This window comes from Staurois parvus, unplaced genomic scaffold (assembly GCF_062004578.1).
Source record: "Staurois parvus isolate SC_StPar_1 unplaced genomic scaffold, SC_StPar_1.0 ptg000632l, whole genome shotgun sequence".
Taxonomy (NCBI): domain Eukaryota; kingdom Metazoa; phylum Chordata; class Amphibia; order Anura; family Ranidae; genus Staurois; species Staurois parvus.
In genome coordinates this window covers 74,654-98,228 of record NW_028318428.1, presented here as the reverse complement: position 1 = coordinate 98,228, position 23,575 = coordinate 74,654, and the positions used below count along the sequence as shown (strand labels likewise).

The 23,575-nt window shown below is 40.2% G+C and overlaps 1 protein-coding gene across 8 annotated transcripts in view; it reads left to right on the top strand.

Annotated features, from left to right (window-relative positions):
* The window catches only part of LOC149449311 (ELAV-like protein 2), a 231,504-nt gene that overhangs the window by 134,804 nt on the left and 73,125 nt on the right, over nucleotides 1-23,575 (top strand). For all 8 annotated transcript variants that reach the window (XM_089693410.1, XM_089693409.1, XM_089693408.1 and 5 more), the window contains one exon: nucleotides 5,556-5,659. In XM_089693410.1, coding sequence (XP_089549536.1) covers nucleotides 5,556-5,659 — 104 coding nt within the window. The remainder of the gene's footprint in view (nucleotides 1-5,555; nucleotides 5,660-23,575) is intronic.

Genomic DNA, 23,575 nt, shown 5'->3' with positions numbered 1-23,575 from the left:
GTTCATGAAAACCCCAAATCCACAATCTCAGAAAATTAGAATATTGTGAAAAGGTGCAATATTCTAGGCTCAGTGTCCCATTATAATCAGCTAATTAAGCCATAACACCTGCAAAGGGTTCCTGAACCTTTAAATGGTCTCTGTCTGGTTCAGTAGGAATCCCAATTATGGGAAAGACTGCTGACCTGACAGTTGTGCAGAAAACCATTGACACCCTCCATAAGGAGGGAAAGCCTCAAAAGGTAATTGCAAAAGAAGTTGGATGTTCCCAAAGTGCTGTATCAAAGCACATTAATAGAAAGTTATGTGGAAAGAAAAAGTGTGGAAGAAAAAGGTGCACAAGCAGCAGGGATGGCCGCAGCCTGGAGAGGATTGTCAGGAAAAGGCCATTCAAAAGTGTTGAGGAGTTTCACAAGGAGTGGAATGAGGCTGGAGTCCGTACATCAAGAGCCACCACACACAAATGGATCCTGGACATGTGCTTCAAATGTCGTATTCCTCTTGTCAAGCCACTCCTTAACAACAAACAACGTCAGAAGCGTCTTACCTGGGCTAAAAAAAAAAAAGACCTGGTCTGTTGCTCAGTGGTCCAAAGTCCTCTTTTCTGATGAGAGCAACTTTTTGCATCTCATTTGGAAACCAAGGACCCAGAATATGGAGGAAGAGTGGAGAGGCACACACTGCAAGATGCTTGAAGTCCAGTGTGAAGTTTCCAGAGTCTGTGTTGATTTGAGGAGCCATGTCATATGCTGGTGTTGGTTTATTGTACTTCATTAAGTCCAGGGTCAACGCCGCCATCTACTAGGAGATTTTGGAACACTTCATGCTTCCTTCCGCAGACTAGCTTTATGGGGATGCTGACTTCATTTTCCAGCAGGACTTGGCACCTGCCCACACTGCACCAAAACCTGGTTCAATGACCGTGGGATTACTGTGCTTGATTGGCCAGCAAACTCGCCTAACCTGAACCCCATAGAGAATCTATGGGGCATTGCCAAGAGAAAGATGAGGCCGAAGAATGCAGAAGAGCTGAAGGCCGCTATTGAAGCATCCTGGTCTTCCATAACACCTCAGCAGTGCCACAGGCTGATAGCTTCCATGCCATACCGCATTGAGGCAGTAATTGCTGCAAAAGGGGCCCAAACCAAGTACTGAGTACATATGCATGCTTATGCTTTTCAGAGGTCTGATATTCTATGTACAATCCTTGTTTTATTGATTGCATGTAATATAATTTTCTGAGATTGTGGATTTGTGTTTTTCATGAGTTGTAAGCCATAATCATCACAATTGTCAAATCACGGCTTGAACTATCTTGCTTTGCATGTAATGAGTCTCTCATATATTTCACCTTTTAAGTTGCATTACTGAAATAAATGAACTTTTGTGAGTACACCCCTCACATTTTTGTAAATATTTTATATCTTTTCATGTGACAACACTTTAGAAATGACACTTTGCTACAATGTAAAGTAGTTAGTGTACTTCTTGTATAACAGTGTAAATTTGCTGTCCCCTCAAAATAACTCCACACACAGCCATTAATGTCTAAACCACTGGAAACAAAAGTTGAGTACACCCCTAAGTGAAAATGACCAAATTGGGCCCAATTAGCCATTTTCCCTCCCTGGTGTCATGTGACTAGTGTTACAAGGTCTCCAGAGTGAATGGGGAACAGGTGTGTTAAATTTGGTGTTATCGCTCTCACTCTTACTGGTCACTGGAGGTTCAGCATGGCACCTCATGGCAAAGAAGTCGCTTGAGGACCTGAAAAAAAGAATTGTTGCTCTACATGAAGATTCTTTTGCAAGACCCTGAAAGTGAGCTGCAGCAGGGTGGCCAAGACCATACAGCTGTTTGACAGGACAGGTTCCACTCAGAACAGGCCTCGCCATGGTCGACCAAAGAAGTTGAGTGCACATGCTCAGCATCATATCCAGAGGTTGTCTTTGGGAAATAGACGTGTGAGTGCTGCCAGCATTGCTGCAGAGATTGGGGGGGGGTGGGGGGTCAGCCTGGCTGTCATCCCAGAAGGAAGTCTCTTCTAAAGATGTACAAGAAAGCTGCAAACAGTTTGAAGACAAGCAGACAAAGGACATGGATTACTGGAACCATGTCCTGTGGTCTGATGAGACCAAAATAAACTTATTTGGTTCGGATGGTGTCAAGTGTGTGTGGCGGCAACCAGGTGAGTACAAAGACAAGTGTGTCTTTCCCACAGCCAAGCATGGTGGTGGGAGTGTCATGGTCTGGGGCTACGTGAGTGCTGCTGGCACTGGGGAGCTACAGTTCATTGAGGGAACCATGAATGCCAACATGTACTGTGACATGCTGAAGCAGAGCATGATCCCCTCCCTTCAGAAACTGGGCCACAGGGCAGTATTCCAACATAACGACCCCAAACACACCTCCAAGAAGACCACTGCCTTGCTAAAGAAGCAGAGGGTAAAGGTGATGGACTGGCCAAGCATGTCTCTAGACCTAAACCCTTTTGAGCATCTGTGGGGCATCCTCAAATGGAAGGTGCATGAGCGCAAGGTCTCTAACATCCACCAGCTCCCTAATGTCATCATGGAGGAGTGGAAGAGGACTCCAGTGGCAACCTGTAAAGCTTTGGTGAACTCCATGCCCAAGAGGGTTAAGGCAGTGCTGGAAAATAATGGTGACCACACAAAAATATTGACACTTTGGGCCCAATTTGGACATTTTCACTTAGGGGTGTACTCACTTTTGTTGTCAGCAGTTTAGACATTAATGGCTGTGTGTTGAGTTATTTTGACGGGACAGCAAATTTACACTGTTGTACAAGCCGTACACTCACTACTATACATTGTAGCAAAGTGTCATCTCTTCAATGTTGTGTTGTCTTGTCACATGAAAATAATACATTATTTACAGAAATGAGGGGTGCACTTCTGTGAGATTGTGTGTGTGTATGTGTGTGTGTGTGTATATATATATATATATATATATATATATATATATATATATATATATATATATATATATATATATATATATATATATATATATATATGTGTGTGTGTGTGTACGTACATACCTTCATCTTCCAATTCAACCCCTTCATCGCCATCTTTCCACTGTTACCTGTAGATTAACTACTTCACCTCTTTATATGACCTGTATATTTAATGTATCTAATGCACCATTGCACAATCTACTTATTTAACCCCTTCATTACCAACATGTTCATTTTCAAAAAATTAGATCACTTTGGAGTGTCTTCTAAAAAGACATTTTGGAGATTTTCAGAAAGCGCTGGCGTTTGTTTTATAACAGTTCTCAAATGTTTTGATTTTTTTCTTTTATATGGCAAATAAAATCCTCGTGGTTAGTAAATGCTACCAAAAAAAAGTTCTATCTGTCCTAAATTATAAAGAATTTGGGTACGATGTTGCATGACAGAGTATACGTTCTAATAACTCATATAAAAAAGGGGGACTTTAAAGATATTGCCATTCAAACTGACAATTCAGAAATTAAATCAGATTTTTATTCAATAAGTATAACACATTTTTAAAATATTGCATTTGTGTGAAGTCACCTCAGTTAACACATTACGGTGTGTGTGTGTATAGAAGACCTCTGAGGTTCTTTCCTTCTGAAAATACCATAGCGTGTTGTGTCTAAGGTGGTTAGTCATCCAACACAATAACAGAAATTTTAAATATTTATACATGTTGACTGAAAAATTTTATTTTTGATTTGTTGTCTATTTAAATTACAGTATCTTCAAAGTCTCCCTTTTGTTAGAACATTTCTGTTTGGAATGTGATACTGCTCACACACAAGGGTTCCATAAATGATTCTGATGACCGAGTAATCAGTCACATTTTCACAGCACTTAAAAATGACTTGGTAATTAAGGAGCAGCACAGGCTAGTACTGAAGTGGTCAAGCAAGCTCCTTGCAAATATCAGTGGCATGGGCAATAGGACAGGTAAGTTTTCTTGTCTGTCGTCTTTGACCACAGATGAGAAGTAATAGTGTGAAGAGGTGGTGTGATCCCCTGCTGGCTGAATAGAAAATTGTGCAAAGTGCACTTAAGGAAATATTTTTACATTTTTGCTGTCTTGACTGTAAGGGTACATGCACACTGTGCGGCTGAATAAATACCAGAACCTCTGGCAGAAAAAGTATCATTAAAAGTCCTCATGCACACTGGATGTTTTGATACGGTTTGCTGGTAACGTTGGCTGTGTAAAGTCACATTAAAAATGTGAGTTTTTTTAGTGTTTTTGTATTAGCGTTTTGCCGCGTTTTTTCCCGAGTGCGTTTTTTAGCTTTTTTTTTTTTTCACCAAAAAAAAACATTTTTTCTTTGGTCAAAAGTCCAAAAATGCAGTTTTGCCGAGTTTGTCAGCGTTAGAGTGTTTTTATAGCTAAAAAACTCTAGAAACCCACTAGTCCTGTTTTTGTTTTTTCCAGCCAAAAAACGTGGATTAGTCCGTGTGCATGGACACCTAGGATAACATGCTGGGGGGTTTACTAGCTGTAGGGAAAAAACGTCAAAAGCCAAAAACAGCAACTGTAAAAACGTCAAGTGTGCATGACGACAAATGTTCATAGTGATTTGTATTGCACAAGTTTTTATCCAAGACATTCCCTTCTCATTTTTCACTATAATCAATTTACACTTTAGAATGCTCCTAAGCACCATTTATGTACGTCAAGCTTTTTTTTCTGCCCAAAGGCTCCTGTCAAAAACATACTTTTTTTTTTTTTTTTTCCTGCCTGAAAACACACCTCTGCAAAATATGCCCAAATGTACATGGACAAATAGGCTAACATAGGGATGCTTATAGAGGTTGAAAAGAAAAAAGCCAAAACCTTGTATAAGCAGCATTTTTTTTTCCCAAAAGCTCAACATCCAAAATCATAGTTTTTTATTATGCTTGTTCACTCCTGACTGTAGTGTCTATTGAAAACATACATGAGCTTCCTTTGAGCTACAAGCTTCAGGCTTTTTTGGCCCCAATAGACTTCATGGGGAATGCCTTTAAAAAAAAAAAGTGTATTTCGCTTCCCCCAGGTAACTAACTAAAATTTGATTTAAAAAAAAAATGAAAAAAAAGAAAGCCTGACAAACCGCTCAAAAGAAAGCCTGTACCAATGCCTAAAGACACTCCGCTCAAGAGTGAATGCAGCCTTACTTATGACCATTTTCTGTACTGTAGTGTAACATTGTACTGTACCACATCTTTAATACCTACATTGTGCATCTTGAGCTCATGAGTACTTTATATGCTAGTATGACTAGAACAGGCTATTTTTATTTTTATTTTTTTCAAAGTGTACTTATTTGTTTGCAGGCAATGCTATGAATAATTGAGATCCTTTTTTTTTTTTTTTTTTACTCCAATAGACAAATTGATACTGAAATGAGTGAAAATTTTATTCTGCCTACAACGTATCTAATGTACAATCCTGTAAAGCATACAGAATAATCAGACTAGCAAAACAATGTATTTTGGCAATACTGATTTTTTTTTTTTTTTTTTTTTTTTTAAACCATGACTTTTTCTGTTTGATCAGGACAAAGCTTGGGTTATGGTTTTGTGAACTACATTGACCCCAAGGATGCTGAGAAGGCGATCAATACCCTGAATGGACTAAGGCTTCAAACAAAAACCATTAAAGTAGGTCCAGGTTTTTTTAATGAAAACATTTATGTATCCTTTTTGTCTAGTCAATGTCTGCAACTTTCAAGACCATTCAGTTTTTTGCATAAAAAAATGCTAGCTCATTGCTTCAGTCATCTGGGGAAGCAAAGCCATGAAAAACTGATAAGTAGAAAAGTAGGTTTGTGGCAACTGAATTGTAGATTAGAAGTAAGCTTGCAATTTGACAGCCAGTGGTTTGCCTATGGAGAATTTAATTTCCAAGCTACATTAAAGCCAAACATCAGGCAGCCAATAAAATAAAATTTATATTAAAATACTGTAACGGTTACCTGCAACCTGACTTCACATTGCCCATAACGATAAATTAATATAAGTGTAAGGCTCTGTGCTGTATTCAGGTCTTTAAAGTGCACCTTGGCCCAAATTATGAACAATTTACTTATTCCTTCCTCAAAGAACAGTTCAAATACTGAGGGCTCCCTCCCAGTATGTGGTGGCTTACATTTTTTATGCAATGAATAAACACAAGTCACTGCATAAAAACAATTTTCTATGTTCTGTGTGCAAACCACAGCTCTAATGTAAACATGCTGCTTTTTTTTTTTTTTTTAATTTAGTAAATGGCACTGCATGTCTACAGGGCAACATTTTGCTATGTGACACTTCAAATGTAAAAAGACAAATTTAGAGACAAAAGTAAACAGTATTATTTGCTGAAAAACAAAATTCACCCGTCTGGTCTCACACTAACAGTTGCCTATGCCTACAGTAAAATGATGATTTTAAACATGCAGGCTAGTATAAACCAGCCCTCAAGTCAGTTTGCAACAGCTTAGAAACACCACCTGGATGTTTACATTAAAACGCTGGCAGGCAAACGAACCCTTTGTGTTGAAATTGGTTTTATTTGCAAGGTTTACAGATGTGAATGAGGTCCTTTTTTAAACTACTTTACTCCTTGTTCAGCATGTCCATAGTCCTGGCACAGGTTCACTTCAACATTGCACAGGTTAGGATCTGGCTTGTTTATTGTCCAGTGATCAGGAAAGTGACACCAGAAAGATATAAAGCTGTTGGGAAACAATTAGGTCAGTTTCTTGGCTCTGTAATGTGGCAAGAATGTGTAATACGAAGCTGGCCATACACTAGTACATTTTCTAACCAATGTTTTTACAGATATTTGTATTTAATTTTCAGTACATTCCATGACTTAGTGAATTTCATTAGTGCGTCAAGATTTTGCTTTTAACATCAATTTTGGAATGAATGTAATTTCCCGAATGAAAACCACATATGCTTGTTAGAAATTTAATTTAGGAATATTCTATTCCACTCTGAATTTTTTTGGTCACTATGGTCAAAAAGCAACTTTTTGTTTTTGTACAAATATATGTTGGCACGTAAAACAATTAATGTATTTCAATTGTATACCAATTAGCCATGACTACCCACCTAATATTGGGTCGGTCCCCCTTTTGCTGCCAAAACAAACTTTTTCTGTCAAAACAGATCTCTGAAGGTATGCTGTGGTATCTGGCACTAATCCATCAATAGCAGATCCTTTTAGTCCTGTAATTTGCAAGGTGAGGTCTCCATTGATCAGACTTGTTTTTTTAGCACTTGCCACAGGCTCGATTGAGATTTGGAGACCAAGTCCACACCTCAAACTTGTGTTCTCAAACAATTCCATTTTTGAAGCAGCAAGGTACATTATTCTGCTAAAAGAAGCCACTGCCATCAGGGAATACAATGTTTAGGTAGTTGGTATGTGTCTAACATCCACATGAATGGCAGGACCCAAAGTTTCCCAGCAGAACCTTGCCCAAAGGATCACACTTCCTCCATCGGCTTGCCTTCTTCCCATACTGCATCCTGGTTTCATCTCTTCCCCAGGTAAGTGAGAGACATGCAACTGGCCCATCCATGTGATATAAAAAGAAAACCTGATTAATCAGGCCAGGCCACCTTCCATTGCTCTGTGGTCCAGTTCTGGCACTCATGTGCCCATTTTAGGCCATTTGGCTGTGGACATGGGTTAGCATGGGCACCCTGACCAGTCTGCGGCTATGCATCCCCATGCTCAACAAACTGTGATGCTAAATTTTTTTCATTTGGAAAGCCAACGGATTCCAGTAAGCACCCAATCTCACTCTTATTCTCACTGGATTTCTGGGGTGTTCTTTCTGGAGTTTGCTCTACTGGATTTGTGGTTGCCCTCTTTTAGAATTTGGAAACTCCACCTTTGTGGACTTTATCTTGAGCACAGATTGCTTTTTGGAAATGGGTGATTTATTGTGTTGGATCATTTTATCTTGAAAAATTGTGGTGGCTGATGGTTCTTGGCAGCAAACAGGACAAGATGGCTTTTGAAAAAATAGATGTTTGGCAATCAGTGAATAATGCCACTGTTAAACTTTGAATATTTACGTACTTTGCATTCTGGTTCCTATTTAGTGCACCAGGGTCTTACTGCAAAACAGCACTGATAACTGCACTTTTATGAGCATCTCAGCTGACTCTCGCAGTTATTTACATTGGTGTTCTGAGTTACTTGTGTCCTCTGTAAGATGTTGGCAAGATGACTTCGAAATGCTATGTATTTTTCCACATTATTTGGCACGTTTTTCTCATTCCTAATATGTTTCTTGGGTTGCATTAAAAGTATTTGAATGCTATAGAACCAAGAAAGGACACCCAAGTTAAGAGCCAACAGTATATGGTTTTATTGGTTACAGGATCTATTTGTCCAATAGGGAGTATACAGTTATGAGGTGTTTGACAACTGTATCCTAAAGCCTATCTCAAGTGCAAAAACACGTGGTGTTTTTTGAAACTCCTACCTGCCCCAGCTCCCCCTTCGATATGCTTCCTCTTTTTTTGCCAAATATCAAAATACAAGGCTTTTTTTAAATGGTCAATGAGATGTGAAAAGACAGCAATGTGACTGTTGCTATTTACTGCTGTTCTTATTCCCACAGCACCTGGAAATACAGTGCTCTACAGGAGCAGGCTTTGTAGCATGGTTCCAAATGTACAGCAGCAACCATCCCACGCATACTATACTTTCTTAGCTAGGGAAATCCTTTAAAGTACGCATTTTCCACAGAGTTAAGCTTTTATTTGATTTTAGGGCTTGTTCACACCAGCAAATCACATTGATTGCATGCCCGCTAGTGTGTATTGGGAGTAAAGCATTCCAATGCACTGATCTCGGCACATCACACGGTTTACTTTATTTGCACTTTATTAAAATGTTGAAAGTGACATTTCCTTAGATGGGGAACCTGGTGGGTTTAGTTCCACTTTAACAGTTATACATTTAAGGTATGCCTTAAATTATACCTGTTACTATTTACTTTAGTTAGCTTTTAGCCAAACTGTCAACTTTCAATGGCTGGTGTCATAGCTGATCACATGGCAAGCACCATGGCAACTTCAGATCAGAGACATACAGTGAAGGAAATAAGTATTTGATCCCCTGATGATTTTGAATGTCTGCCCATTCACAAAGAAATGATCAGTCTAAAAATTGATTGGTAGGTGTATTGTAACACTGAGACAGAATAGCAACAAAAAATCAAAAGAAATGCATGTCTAACAAATTATGCACTGATTTGCATGTTCATGAGGGAAATAAGTATTTGATCCCCATCACAAAACATGACTTAGTACTTGGTGGCAAATCCCTTGTTGGCAATCAGAGGTTTCCAGTAGTTGGCCAACAGTTTTTCACACATCTCAGGAGGGATTTTGGCCCCTCTTGGCAGATCCTCTCCAAGTCATTAAGGTTTGGTTGACGTTTGGCAACTCGAACTTTCAGCTCCCTCCACAGATTTTTAAATCGGATTAAGGTCTGGAGACTGGTTAGGCCACTCCAGGACCTTAATGTGCTTCTTCTTGAGCCACTCCTTTGTTGCCTTGGCCATGTGTTTTGGGTCATTGTCGTGCTGAAACACCCATCCACGACCCATTTTCAATGCCCTGGCTGAGGGAAGAAGGTTCTCACCCAAGATTTGACGATACATTGCCCCGTCCATCGTCTGACAGTTGGGATGGTGTTCTTGGGTTCATAGGCAGCATTCCTCCTCCTTCAAATAAGGCGAGTTGAATTGATACCAAAGAGCCCGATTTTGGTCTCATCTGACCACAACACTTTCAACCAGTCCTCCTCTACATCATTCAGATGTTCAGTGGCAAACTTCAGACGGGCCTGGACATGAGCTTTCTTGAGCAGAGGGTGTGTTATCAATTGTTTTCTTGGTGACTGTGGTCCCAGTTGCCTGGAGATCATTGACAAGATCCTCAAGTGTAGTTCTGGGATGATTCCTCACTGTTCTCATGATCATTGACACTCCATGAGGTGAGATCTTGCATGGTGCACCAGACCTAGGGAGACTGACAGTTGTTTTGTTTCTTCCATTTGTGAATGATTGCACCAACTGTTGTCACCTTCTCACCAAACTGCTTGTTTTGTAGCCCAGTCCAGCCTTGTGTAGGTCTACAATCTTGTCCCTGACATCCTTGGAGAGCTCTTTGGTCTTTGCCATGGTGGAGAGTTTGGAATCTGATTGTTTGATTGCTTCTGTGAACAGATGTCTTTTATACAGGTACCGTAATAAGATTAGCAGCACTCCCTTTAAGAGGCTGCTTCTAATCTCAGCTTGTTACCTGTATGAAAGACACCTGGTAGCCAAAAATCCTGTTGAATGATAGGGGATCAAATATTTATTTCCCTCATGAACATGCAAATCAGTGCATAATTTGTTAGACATGCATTTCTTTTGAATTTTTTGTTGCTATTCTGTCTCTCAGTGCTACAATACACCTACCATTCGATTTTTAGACTCATTGTGAGTGGGCAAACATTCAAAATCAGCAGGGGATCAAATACTTCCTTCACTGTAGATGAGATAGCAGCTTCCTTGGCTCTAAAAATGTACTTTTTTTTTCCCCTGTGGACTGCTGCTAGCTTTCTAGCTAGGTACCTATCTATTTACGCAAGAGAGCTCTAACCAAACACTTGTAGTCTATTAAATATCCCCAAGCCAGAAAGTTGTTGGCACTTTGACCTTGCCTACCACGTGATAGCCTTCCCCTGTTGCCAGCATCTTAAAGTGTTACTAAGCCCAGAACCTTGCATTTATAATATCTGGTCTCCCACAGTACACAATATGGAAATGCAATTATTTTAGTAAATATCTGCTAAATACCTTTTCTCATCAGTGTTCTATAGCAGTCTTGTGACTTCTATCAGTGTCCAGCCGAGCACTGCTTGTAGGAGTTTTAATTCTCCCCTGTTTTGTGAGGCCGCTTGACACCTGATCCTCTGTTTAGACAGTACTGATTGGCCCTGTACTGATCTCATGCACCCTCCCAAAAAAAAAATTTGGAGTAAACCTCAAACTGAGCATGTGCAGAGTACCTCCCTAGTTATATCAGCAGATGGACTGAGGACAGTAAAAAAGGGAGGATCAAGACAGGATAAAACAGCCTTTTTACACAATGCAGAGAATTAACCCCTTAGATTCCACAGTGAGTATAACAATCATTTTCTGCATATACAGACTGATTTTACTGCTGTGAGTTTTGTAAAACATTAATGGCTAATGCATTGTATGCCATTTCCTTCAGCTATTAGAAAATTGGTATTCGATATCCTGTCTTAAGGGATGTTAGATCGCTGATAACCTTCAATACTTAATGTGCGTAGGCACTTCTGCTTGCAGACACAGATGTGTATCCTAATTGTACAGAACACAGGACCTCTAGTCAGACAATTGGTTTATGTCACTACCTTCAGGTGACTGGGCAAAGGCAAATGCTTTGCTAGAAACATCTCCAGTGCACTTTCCTATAACACCCTCCCATTCCGTTTTTTGCCACTGTTCTTAGGTGATTAAACTTTTCTTATGAATATGGAGAAGTTTCATAACTATTTATATTTCACTACTTCGATTAACACTTCTATCAGAATCCAACAGGGCTCACCTGCAGTTTTAGGATTGATTACCCTATATCTCGGGAACCACAGCAGTGGGCCAGCCTGTAATGCTTGCTTTGGGCACTGGATACTGTTTGGCATGTGATGCAACAAATGTAATTAACCACAGGGTGCTATACAGGGAGGGGTAAGCCCACTGATTGGAGACATTTGGTTCCCTTCTGGAAACTGGAGTGTGGATAAGGTTAGACAAGCTTTCCCTGTAATTGTCCTGTTTTTACTTTAAGGTGTTGGTCCCGCTCTATCTCCAATACATGTATGGTGGGTAATGTTTGTTAAGTTTACCTTTATAAATTTGGCTTGTTCCCACTCAGAATTGCTGCTTGGTTGGCAATGTAGTTTTAATATGCATTTCCAGCTGACGCACTTGACCATTTCTGCTAAAAATGCAAGGAGCATATGCCAGCTAATCTCCCAACTGCCTACAGTCCAGGGACATAGCAATTCAACATCAGTGAGTGCCTGGTTTACAGCGGCTTCTTTCCTGGAAAAATATAAAATACCCTTTCAGACCGCATCCATGTGAAAACCCCACAAGAGATCCCTTTAGCAGTGGTGTAAATGAGGCGCAGAAGAGCTGAGGAATAAGGGCCTTATTGTGCTCCTGCTACAGGCGGCACTAAGGAAAACCAGAAAAACACTCAGGTTTGTAGTTGACACAGCTCCTCAATCCTGCAACAGATGGCCTATATGATTAAGGTACATTCTCTACAACCACATCTGATTTCTTTGGAATGCTCTTTGCCCTTATAGAATCTTTTTGTCTTCATGGCTCAAAAGTGCCTCTGAATCTTTTCAGGAGTATGACCCTGAACCTAACTACTTTGAAGAGAATGAATGAGGTGGATTCTGATCTTGCTGAGGAAATTTCATCTCATGCTTGCTGAGAGACTTGAGCTAAGACTGCACATGGTATGCTTTCTACTGTAAGCTCACTCTTTGATGCATGCATACTAGCCTTTGCCTAGCAGCAACGGAATCCTGGGCTGAACAAGAACTTATGGGCACAAGACAGCTGGCGAAGTCTATAAATAAGTTTCTCTTGCACATGCAAATTAACTGTACTTTGCATGAAGATTTAGCCAGGTCTTGAAAAGGCATTTTTCTCTAGAATTCCTTGCAGAGTTCTGTCCTGTGCAGAAGTAATTTAAGTATATGGTATGTCCCAGTAGTGGATCCTGCCAGTTCCTGTTTAGGATGTTCCACCGTTGATAGACCCTTATTAACCCTACAGAAGGCAATCCTTTGTTCTTGCAGGTCCTGCCTTACAATTGACCATTGCGGGTATGTCCATTTGTCAGACAATCACTAACTGGGCCATAAAGATGGAGAGAACAGTTTTGTTTGATGGCCCTGTTCTAACGATTGTAGATCGTGCCCTTCATGCTGCTATTTTTTTTGATGCCCTAGAGAATTTACTTTTCTAGTTCTCTAGAATAACACCATCTGGGCACATAAACAAATTGTGGTGAAAGGTTTTGTATGCTGAGCCTGCTTGTGTATGTTACCATGTTTTTGGATGGTTAGTGCCTGTTTGGGGAACCCTTTGATAAATTTATCAAAGCAGGTAGAGGGTTGTCTTTCAGCCCCCCAAAAATGTCTGAGCTTTCTACTACCATAGCTACTACCTTTTTCTGCTGAAAGGGATCCTTTTGTTCTGCCCAGACATGCTCCAAGTCAAAAGGGAGCCCATCTTTTTCATCATGTTTTGGACCCCAAAACCCTCCAAACTTACCCAAAAGCTCTTTTTACCATGAAGGGGCTCATTTTCTGGAGTGAGCATACTGTACATCTGTTGACATTTGTGCCAGCATGCATCAGAGAAGTCCCAGACCTCTGGGTCTATTGTCCTCGATGGTAATCCCAATTCCTGATGTTCAGTGGGTTTTCGCAAACCTTTTTTTACAGTTCCAAAACTGAATAAAGGAATTTGCCCTATTTTGGATCTAAAATATTTACGTATTCCCAAATTCACATGGAATTCCCAAGATCTATCAGATTAGGGGAATTTCTGGCATCAGTGGGCATTCAAGAATCCCCATCTTCACATTCTCCTCTCTCACACGAACACTTTCTGCGCTTTGGTGTGAGGCACCAACAATTTCTAATTGCTACCTTGCTTAATTTTGTTCTCCACAGTTCTCAGCCATGGTGCTGTTTTCTAGCATCCAAAAAAAATCTACTTCATATTTTCAGATGGGAGATCAACTTCAAGATGTCGCTCTTTGCCTTCACATCACCTGGAGTATTCTCTGAAGTCCAGTGGCTGGGCTCTCGGATCAGCAAGGCAACCTATGACTTGCTTCTGCTTGAAGATTCTGGGCCTCATGGCAAGGTAGTCCCTTTTGCTCAGTTCTACTCGACTCTTGCAGATCAACATTCACATGATGTGGCGACAGCGATGACAGGCATCGTGATTGACGTTGGATCTACTGCAGGGGACATTCTTTTGATTTTTTTTTCTTTTTAATAAAGGACTTGTTAACCACTTCCCGACCGGCCGTTGTATATAAACGGCCGGACGGTGGCACTGCAGGGTCTATAAACGGCCTCCCCGCACCCTGCTTGTGCGCGCTCCCTGGGAGCGCGCAGCACCGCGATCCGGTGCCCGCTGTGTCCTCCGGACACAGTGAAACACCAATCGTCGGGCGGGACCTCTGTACGAGGTCCCGATCATGTGATCACTGATTGGCCAATCAGTGATCACATGCAAAGTAGTAAGCAAGATGTCACTTGTGACATCATTGCTTACTATGTGTGAAATCTGTGAATGATCACAGAAGTCACATGGTACAAGGCTATTCACAAAAGCCTTGTACCATGTGACAAGCTGTGACCAATCACAGCTCACTCTGTATTTCTCAATGAGTGCAGGAATGCACACAGAGAAAGAGAAATGATTGCTTTTACATCCTATTTGGGTGTAAAAGCAATCAGTGTAAAAACCATGGTGACACTGTACTGCTAGGGTGACAGTATGTAAAAAAAAAAAATAAAAATAAAAAATAATATAAAAAAATAAAATAAAAATGTAAAAAAAAATGTTTAAAAATTATAATTTTTGCTTATAAACTAATTTGGATTTTTTTTTTTTACTAAAAAGATAACGGAATAAATTTTGGCTAAGATTTATGATGAAATATTATTTATTTGCAAAATTTTATAAAAAAAACACTTTTTTAAAAATTTTTTGGACATTTCATTTACATAGCAAAAAAAATACAAATCCCAGTGGTGAATAAATACCACCAAAATAAAGCTTTATCTATCTAAAAAAAATGATAAAAAATTCATTTGGGTACAGTGTTGCATGACCGCGCAATTGTCATTCAAAGTGTGATAGCGCTAAAAGCTGAAAATTGCCCTGGTCAGGAAGGGGGTAAAAGTGTCCGGTCTGGAAGTGGTTAAAGACCATGTCCTGTCTTTTTTCACACTACACTGTTTTTTTGTGAATGAGCAGGGGTACCATGTACCCCTTCAACTGGGGGGGGGGGTGTGGGATCTGGGGGCCCCCTTATTAAAGGGGGCTTCCAGATTCCGAAAAGCCCCCTGCCCATAGACCCCCCACAACCACCGGCCAGGGTTGTGGGGAAGAGGCCCTTGTCCCCATCAACATGACAATGGACAAGGTGCCCCTCTTCCCCAAAGCACCCCCCCATGAGGGCATGTGGCCTGATATGGTTCAGGAGGGGGGCGGGGCGCTCGCTCATCGTCATACCCCCCCCTCTCCTAACCTGCCAGGCTGCATGCTCAGATAAGGGTCTGGTAAGAATATTGGGGGGGGCCTGCCTTTTTTTTTATTTTGGCTTGGGAGTTCCCCTCAAAATCTATACCAGACCCGAAGGGCTTGGTATGGATGGGAGGGGGGAACCCCACACCAGTTTTTACATTTTAATTGCCGGTAATTTTTACATTCAACTGTCGGTGGAGAACCCCGCTGACAGCTGAAACATTAACACATGGTTGCCACTGCTTAAAATACAGCATGACTTGATAAAATAACTCTTGCTGTGTTTAGTAGCGTTTAGTTTTTCTGACCTCCGGAACGGTTTAATTGGTTTTCAATGTATTCCTATGGGAAATGGCTTTTCGGTTTAAGAAATTTTTGGCTATACGAAAATTCCTGCAGAAAGAATTACATTCGTAAACTGAGGTATTACTGTGTGTGTGTGTATGTATGTATGTGTGTGTGTATATATATATATATATATATATATATATATATATATATATATATATATATATATATATATATGTATGTATGTGTATATATATGTATGTATGTGTATATATATGTATGTATGTGTGTGTATATATATATATATATATATGTATATATATGTATGTGTATATATATATATATATGTATATATATGTATGTGTATGTGATATATATATACACACACACACCGTGCCTTGAAAAAGTATTCATACCCCTTTAAATTTTCCAATGGCGTAGATGTAGTTTATTGGGATTTTATATAATAAACCAACACAAAGTGGTACATAATTGTGAAGTGGAAGGAAAATGATAAATGGTTTTCAAACTTTTTAAAAATATCTGAAAAGTGTGGTGTGCATTTGTATTCAGCCCCCCTGAATCAATACTTTGTAGAACCACTTTTCACTGCAATTACAGCTGCAAGTCTTTTTCGGTATGTCTCCACCAGCTTTGCACATCTAGAGTGAAATTTTTGCCCTTTCTTTGCGTTTGTGAACAGCAATTTTCAAGTCTTGCCACAGATTCTCAATTGGATTTAGGTCTGGACTTTGGGCCAGTCTAGCACATGAATATGCTTTGATCTAAACCATTCCATTATAGCTCTGGCTGTATGTTTAGGGTCCTGCTGGAAGGTGATCCCCCGCCCTCAAGTTTTTGCAGACTCGAACAGGTTTTCTTCTAAGATTGCCCTGTATTTGGCTCCATCCATCTTCCCATCAACTGACCAGCTTCCTTGTCCCTGCTAAAGAAAAGCATTCCCACAACATGATGCTGCCTCCACCATGTTTCACGGTGGTGATAGTGTGTTCAGGGTAATGTGCAGTGTTAGTTTTCCGCCACACATAGTGTTTTGCTTTTAGGCCAAAAAGTTCAGTTTTGGTTTAATCTGACTAGAGCACATTCTTCCACATGTTTGCTGTGTCCCGCACATGGCTTCTCGCAAACTGCAAACAGGACTTCTTATGGCTTTCTTTCAACAATGGCTTTCTTCTTGCCTTTCTTCCATAAAGGCCAGGTTTGTGGTGTGTGCGACTAATAGTTGTCCTGTGGACAAATTCTCCCACCTGAGCTGTGGATCTCTGCAGCTCCTCTAGTTGCCATCGGTCTCTTGGCTGCTTCTCTGATTAATGTTCTCCTTGCCTGGCCTGTCAGTTTAGGTGGACGGCCATGTCTTGGTAGGTTTGCAGTTGTGCCATACTTTCCATTTTCGGATGATGGATTGAACAGTGCGCTATGAGATGTTCAAAGCTTGGGATATTTGTTTTTATAACCTAACCCCGCTTTAAACTTCTCCACAATTTTATCCCTGACCTGTAGTATGTTCCTTGGTCTTCATGATGCTGTTTGTTCACTAATGTTGTCTAACAAACCTCTGAGGGCTTCACAGAACAGCAGTATTTATACTGAGATCAAATTACACACACATGCACTCTATTTACTAATTAGGTGACTTCTGAAGGCAGTTGGCTAGGTTTTAGTTAGGGGTATCAGAGTGAAAGGGGACAAAATACAAATGCACGTCACACTTTTCAGATATTTGTAAAACATTTTGAAAACCATTTATCATTTTCCTTCCACTTCACAATTATGTGCCACTTTGTGTTGTCTATCACAAAAAAATCCCAATAAAATACATTTACATTTTTGGTTGTAACATGACAATGTGGAAAATTTCAAGGGGCATGAATACTTTTTCAAGGCACCTTTAGTGGGTATGTGTAGATGGATATATACAGTTATGTCCATATATATTTGGACACAGGCTTAATTTTAGTTTTTTTCAGGAATTTAGCAAAACATATGCAAGCTATAGTTATATAATCGATATGGGCTTAAAGTGCGCACACTCAGGTTTAATTTGAGGGTATGTACATCAGAACCAGAAAGAACCAGAAGAAAGCAATGTCCATGGATTAACCACTTGAGGCGGCACTTACCTGTTAGCGTCCCCTCTGAGCGTGACGTCACTGCCTCCGGAGCCACGTGGATGCCCGGCAGCCATCTTTAATAGGGTCAGTGCTGCTTAACTCTGCAATATTGAAGTTATTGTGCTTACTACCCTGTCACTTTTTTTTTTTTTTTATAGCTACTAGAATTAAAGCTTCTTAAAATACTACACTATAGGCACCTGTTTCTTGGCTCCTACTTGGAGCTATTAAACTTACAGTTCACCCCCAATTGAATTTCAACATCCAGAGGAAGGTAGCCCTGTACCCAGGCTGAGCACCCATCCTTCCTTAAGGGGACCTCTGGACCCAGCAGATTTCTACACTATCCCAAGACTTGATGACCAATCCATAGATGGAAGCTCACCTATATATCCCGCCTATCTAGAGAGAACCTGGTGGTTTTAAATTATATGCGCATTACCTATGCGCTTCCGGTGAGTGCGCACTCTTTCTATCGGTTCCTGTCACAAGCCTATTTAAAATCTGCTGCCGAATTGATCATCCATTTGATACAATACATGAACTTTTCTATTTAGTATTGGACTCATATATTTACATTTTTTTATTATATATATTAGCGCTGCACCTTATATATCTGGAACTTACCTGTATTGAGCATGACAAACTGAAAATGGAATTTAATTCATTTTTGTTTACAGCACACACCTATCCACGTGCTTTATTCTATTAAAATGGCAAACCTCATCAATTATCAACATTTCTAACTGTGGCCATCTCGAGTAAGGGCAGATGCTTCATGTAGCATTTACTTCCTGGAAACCATCTGCCCTTTGGTCAAGCAGGAGTGTGTGCTTAGCTGAGAAGCCCCCCCTCCAGAAGAAAGAAATATAAAATGCCCAAGGACTCATAGGGTGTATGACTTAATTTAGGTTCAGGCCAGAAACGAGGATGCAAGTAAAGTAATTAAAAAAAAAAAAAAAAAAAAGTTCAAAACAAGTAGGCATTCTGATCTATTTACCAGTGCTAACAGCATAAGGATTTTAAGAGTTTTGGTTTAGAAAGTTTAGTAATGGGGTATTACACTATTGTTACCACTTACCAGGTAATTTGTCAGTTTCCAGTGCTTTGATAGTTGGTAAGCACTGTCAAAATGAACTTTATACCAGTTTATCCTAATCATAAAGTGCACAGGTCTAATTATAGGCTAGTATCTCCAGTATTTGGAGATTGGCAACCTTTTGAGGATACACCCCCTGTAATCCTACCCCACTCTAACCCTACCCCCCTCTAAGTCTCCAGTTTTTGCTAGTGTCCTAAGCTGGATCTCTTTGACCTTACAGAATAATCACTCTTAGCTTAACTAGTTTATTAATCTTTATAATTCAGCTCCTCATGATCTTTTAATACAACAGAGTGCTTCCAGATAAATGCAACCTCACTAAAGCTTTGGGAACTGTAGCCAGACTCAATGCCGTGAAGACTGCTCTGTGAATGCTGCGAGTCTGTCTGCCGTGGTGGTTACTGTACTTGTAGTCTTATTGAATTTCTCCAGTTTTCAGTCACTGCACTTATGTACAGACATAGAACAGCAGGAAGAGTCTACAGAAGCCTGAACTTGTGTGTAAAATAAGTATTGGACACGTCACCATTTTGCTAGGTAAATATATTTCTAAAGGTGCTATTGGTATTTTCACCACGTGTCGGTGACAACCCATGCAATGCATACATACAAAGAAACCTAAATAAGTTGTGTAATAGAATGTAATGGCACAGGGAAAATGTATTGAACACATGAGGTGCAAAAAGGCATGGAAAGCCAAGACAGCTGAAATCTATCAGTAATTAGAAAGCAATCCTGCTCCTTACTGATGCAAATTAATATCAGCTGGTTCATTTTCAACTGACGGCCTATGAAAAGGTGTCTCATTACCAAGGTGTCACACAAGAAACATCTCATGGGTAAAAGTAAAGAGCTCGTTCTAGACCTTCGCAGCCTTATTGCAAAATATAGTGATGGCATTGGTTACAGAAGGCTTTATAAACTTCTGAATGTTACAGTGAGCACTGTTGGGGCCATAATCTGGACATTGAAAGAACATCATTTCACCATAAATGACCAGGTGCTCCTCGCAAGATTTCTAACAGAAGTAAAAAGAATTATCAGAAGAGTTGTCTGAGAGCCAAGGATTACTTGTAGGGAGCTTCAGAAAGACCTGGAACTAGCAGGTACAATTGTTTCAAAGAAAACCAATAATACACTCAACCACCATGGCCTGTATGCACGCTCCCCATGCAAGACTCCATTGCTGAAGAAAAAGCTCAGTTTGCTGCATTTAGACAAGCCTGTGAAATACTGGGAGCATGTAGTCCGGTCAGATGAGACCAAAATTGAACTTTGGATGCCATAATACATGCCAAGTTTGGTCAAAATGGCACTGCACATCACACCAAAAACACCATACCAACAGTGAAATTTGGGGGTGGGAACATCATGCTGAGGGGCAGTTTTTCAGCATACATTACTGGCAAACTCCATATCATTGAAAGAATGATGAATGGAAAAATGTACCGAGACATTCTTGATAAAAATCTGCCATCTACCAGGATAAGAGGGTGGACATTTCAGCAAGACAGTGATGGGCATGTTCTTTAGTATAGGTGAGTGCATTAGTGACTCTAAACTCTAGTTAAAAACAAAATCTAATCTCTTCAAATTTTTATTCTTGACTTAAAGTGATTTGAAAACCCTTGCAATATAGCCATTGAACTAACTGGCCTCAAGTGATAAATGGATGAAACAAATCCTACATAATTTGCACCTGTTTTTCTATAGCCATTTTTCCCCTACATCCATTCAAGATGCAGAGTTTTACAGTGTCTGAACTCTGAAGAGCAGGGGCAGAGAGCTGAAGTTGCATCAGTGCTCTGAGAGCTGATAGAAGGGAAGCGACACCCACCTTCACATAGCACACAGGAACAGAGCTGAGGCTGTCAGTCACAGGCTGTGCCCTCCCCCTCACCTTTTCTCGTCAGGAAAACTTGTCAACTGACTCATGCAGATAGCAGAGGAATGAAACAGACAGAAATGACATTGCTCTGGATTGCGAAAAGTACATACTATAGAGGGATATGCTTTGTTTGTATTTCACGTCTGAGGTTTACAACTACTTCGGGACTGCCTACTGCAGATTTACTGTGGCTGCATCAGATTACGTACATGTACAAGATCTGGGTAGGGGGTGCGTGTGATGCCCCGGCTGTGCTGTAGTATGCTACAGCACAAGCTGATCATTGCTTTACAGCCAATGTTTTATGGCCAGGACAAACTGAGTTAATTTCAGGAGAGAGCCATGTGTTGGTAAACACAAGGCTCTGCACAGTAAAGCAATGTGGCTGTATTTTTTTTGTTTTCTGCCCGATGACAGATCAATTGCCAGTTAAAGTATCGCAGTGCTAAATTGCAAAAAATGTCCTGGTCATAGAGAGTAAAACCTTCCTGAGCTTCACTGGTGAAAGTGGAGTTCCACCCAAAATGGGAAGCTCTGCTTGTCTGCCTCACAGAATGTAATGGAGGGAAAAATGTTTAGGAACCCAGGGAGAAAGTTACAAGGTGGCAGAAAAATAGTGAGAATTTCATGAAAAAATTACATGGCTATTAAGGAGTGGATGTGTGGATTATTTTTGGAAAATGGACATTTAGTGTCACTTTTACCCTTTTTTTTAATGTTATATATGCACTATAAGTTTGGTTCAAAGTTTAAGAACATTTGTTCACTTTTCTTTTATTATTGAAATCAAATTGACATGACTGCAGTGACAAAATTCAAAGGAACAGGATGGAAAAATTATTCTCAAATGAATTTTACAGTGTGTATATGGATTTCACTCAGTAACTTCTATTTGTTCCAAAATCAGATGTTAAAAGGAAACGAAACTTTGAAGTACTTTCAAATTACATTTGTCTAGCTGTCAAATGTATTGTGAATTTTCATACAAATTTTATTTGAAAATCCACTGGTGTATACCCAGCTTTAAATAGCCAGGCCAAATTTAGCATCAGCATGGCAATTATTTTAAAAATAGTTGTTACTAGTTTGCTTATCTAATTGTTAGGACCATATGTATCATATTTTTTGCTCCATAAGACACTTTTTTCCCCCCAAAAAAGGGGGGAAAAGGTCACTGCGTCTTATGGAGCGAATATAGAGAGGCCGGTCCGGTATTTCCGCTGCCGACACTGTCAGAATACCAGGCCGGCCACTCAGCTCTTCCCTGCAGCAGGACCTTACCTTAGTCTTCCCGCGCCGGCATCTTTAGTGTGGGAACCGAGCTGTGACAGCCGGGTGCCCACTGCGCATGTGCGAGAAGTGCTGCGCTTTGTGAATGGGCCGGCATCTTCTGGGACCTGTTGTGTCCCAGAAGTGGGAGAGTGTACCTGTCAAATGTTATATGGTACAATGTTTTTATACCCTGATTTTTTTTTTTTGGCTCACAAATGCTAAAAAATGTAGTAATAACAATTACAAATTTGCAAATTCATTAAGGAACTTAACTTTATATGACAGTCACAAAGATTAATGTTCATCTTCAGGCTAAAGCCTTTATCAGAGTTTCCAGTCTGCATGTGACTGCTGTCAGAGCTGACATTGATTACATAAATGGGAAACCATTGTGATGGTTTCCAAGGCATCACTGACAACTTCCCTGCAGTCCTGCTTGCTCTCGAAGGGGGAGAACCTTTATTAACATGCTGCAAATTATCAAGGAAAAGGGAGTAAGATTTGTACTGTGATCTTTTTTGGTGTGCCTTGTGCTTCGAGGGTGGTTCACATTTTGGCAATGCAGTAACACTGCATTTAGGCAGGGCCAACAATGGGGTGGAATTTTTCAGAGCATTGATGTCACCCACTGGTGTCTACTGCTAAGCATTGTCTGGAAGTGAATTTCCTCCCACAAGCTGTACATCACACAAAGGGACTGGGGCTTTGTTGTCATGTAAACATTGATATTTTGCTTCATTGTATGCAATGTGATAGGGAAAGTGGCAGTAATTAATAAACTTCTACATTCACACATTCTGCTTTTATGTAGCCCTAAAGTACAATGAATGCCTGGGTGTGCAATTCACAGAATTAACACATGGTAATGTTCCAGCTACACAATGAACATGTGCGAATTCTGCCTGAATTACATGTATATTTTCTTCGCATATATGGCATGTTTGCTGTCAACCATCCCAGCAGAGCATTACCTTGCTGTACTCTGATTTTTGCATAATTTACATTGCAAAGTTAAACCCATATGCAGAATTTTTGGGAACTTTAAAAGAATAATTGCACGAGTTAGAGGTGTGTCCCACTTTTCACAGGTTTGGTCTGCTGTAAAACATGACCCTGGCAGATGTTCAGGACTGCCAGTTAGCAAGGCTTAGTAACATGTACCCTTGATGGAAAAAATGATCGTGGTGATAGTTGTTCCCCTGTATCAGAGCAAGGTACTAAACAAGGTATAAAAAAGGTCCTTTTTATCACCCTCTCAGGTGTGCAACAAGCAGCGGCCTATCTAAGGCAAATTTTACCTAATGGTCTGGTTTTTTTTTGGGTGTTTTTTTTTTTTTTTTTTTTTGGGAAACGCTCTGCCCTTCTGCATCCTTCAGCTTCCAGTGCCCAAAAGTGCTTATCTGTCTGTTCATCACCTGAATCTCAACTACTTCCTGTCTGCCCACAGCCTGTCCACGTGGACAGGAAGCAGCGCAGATGCAGGTTAATGTACTTGTATGTCAGCCTACATCAGAGGCT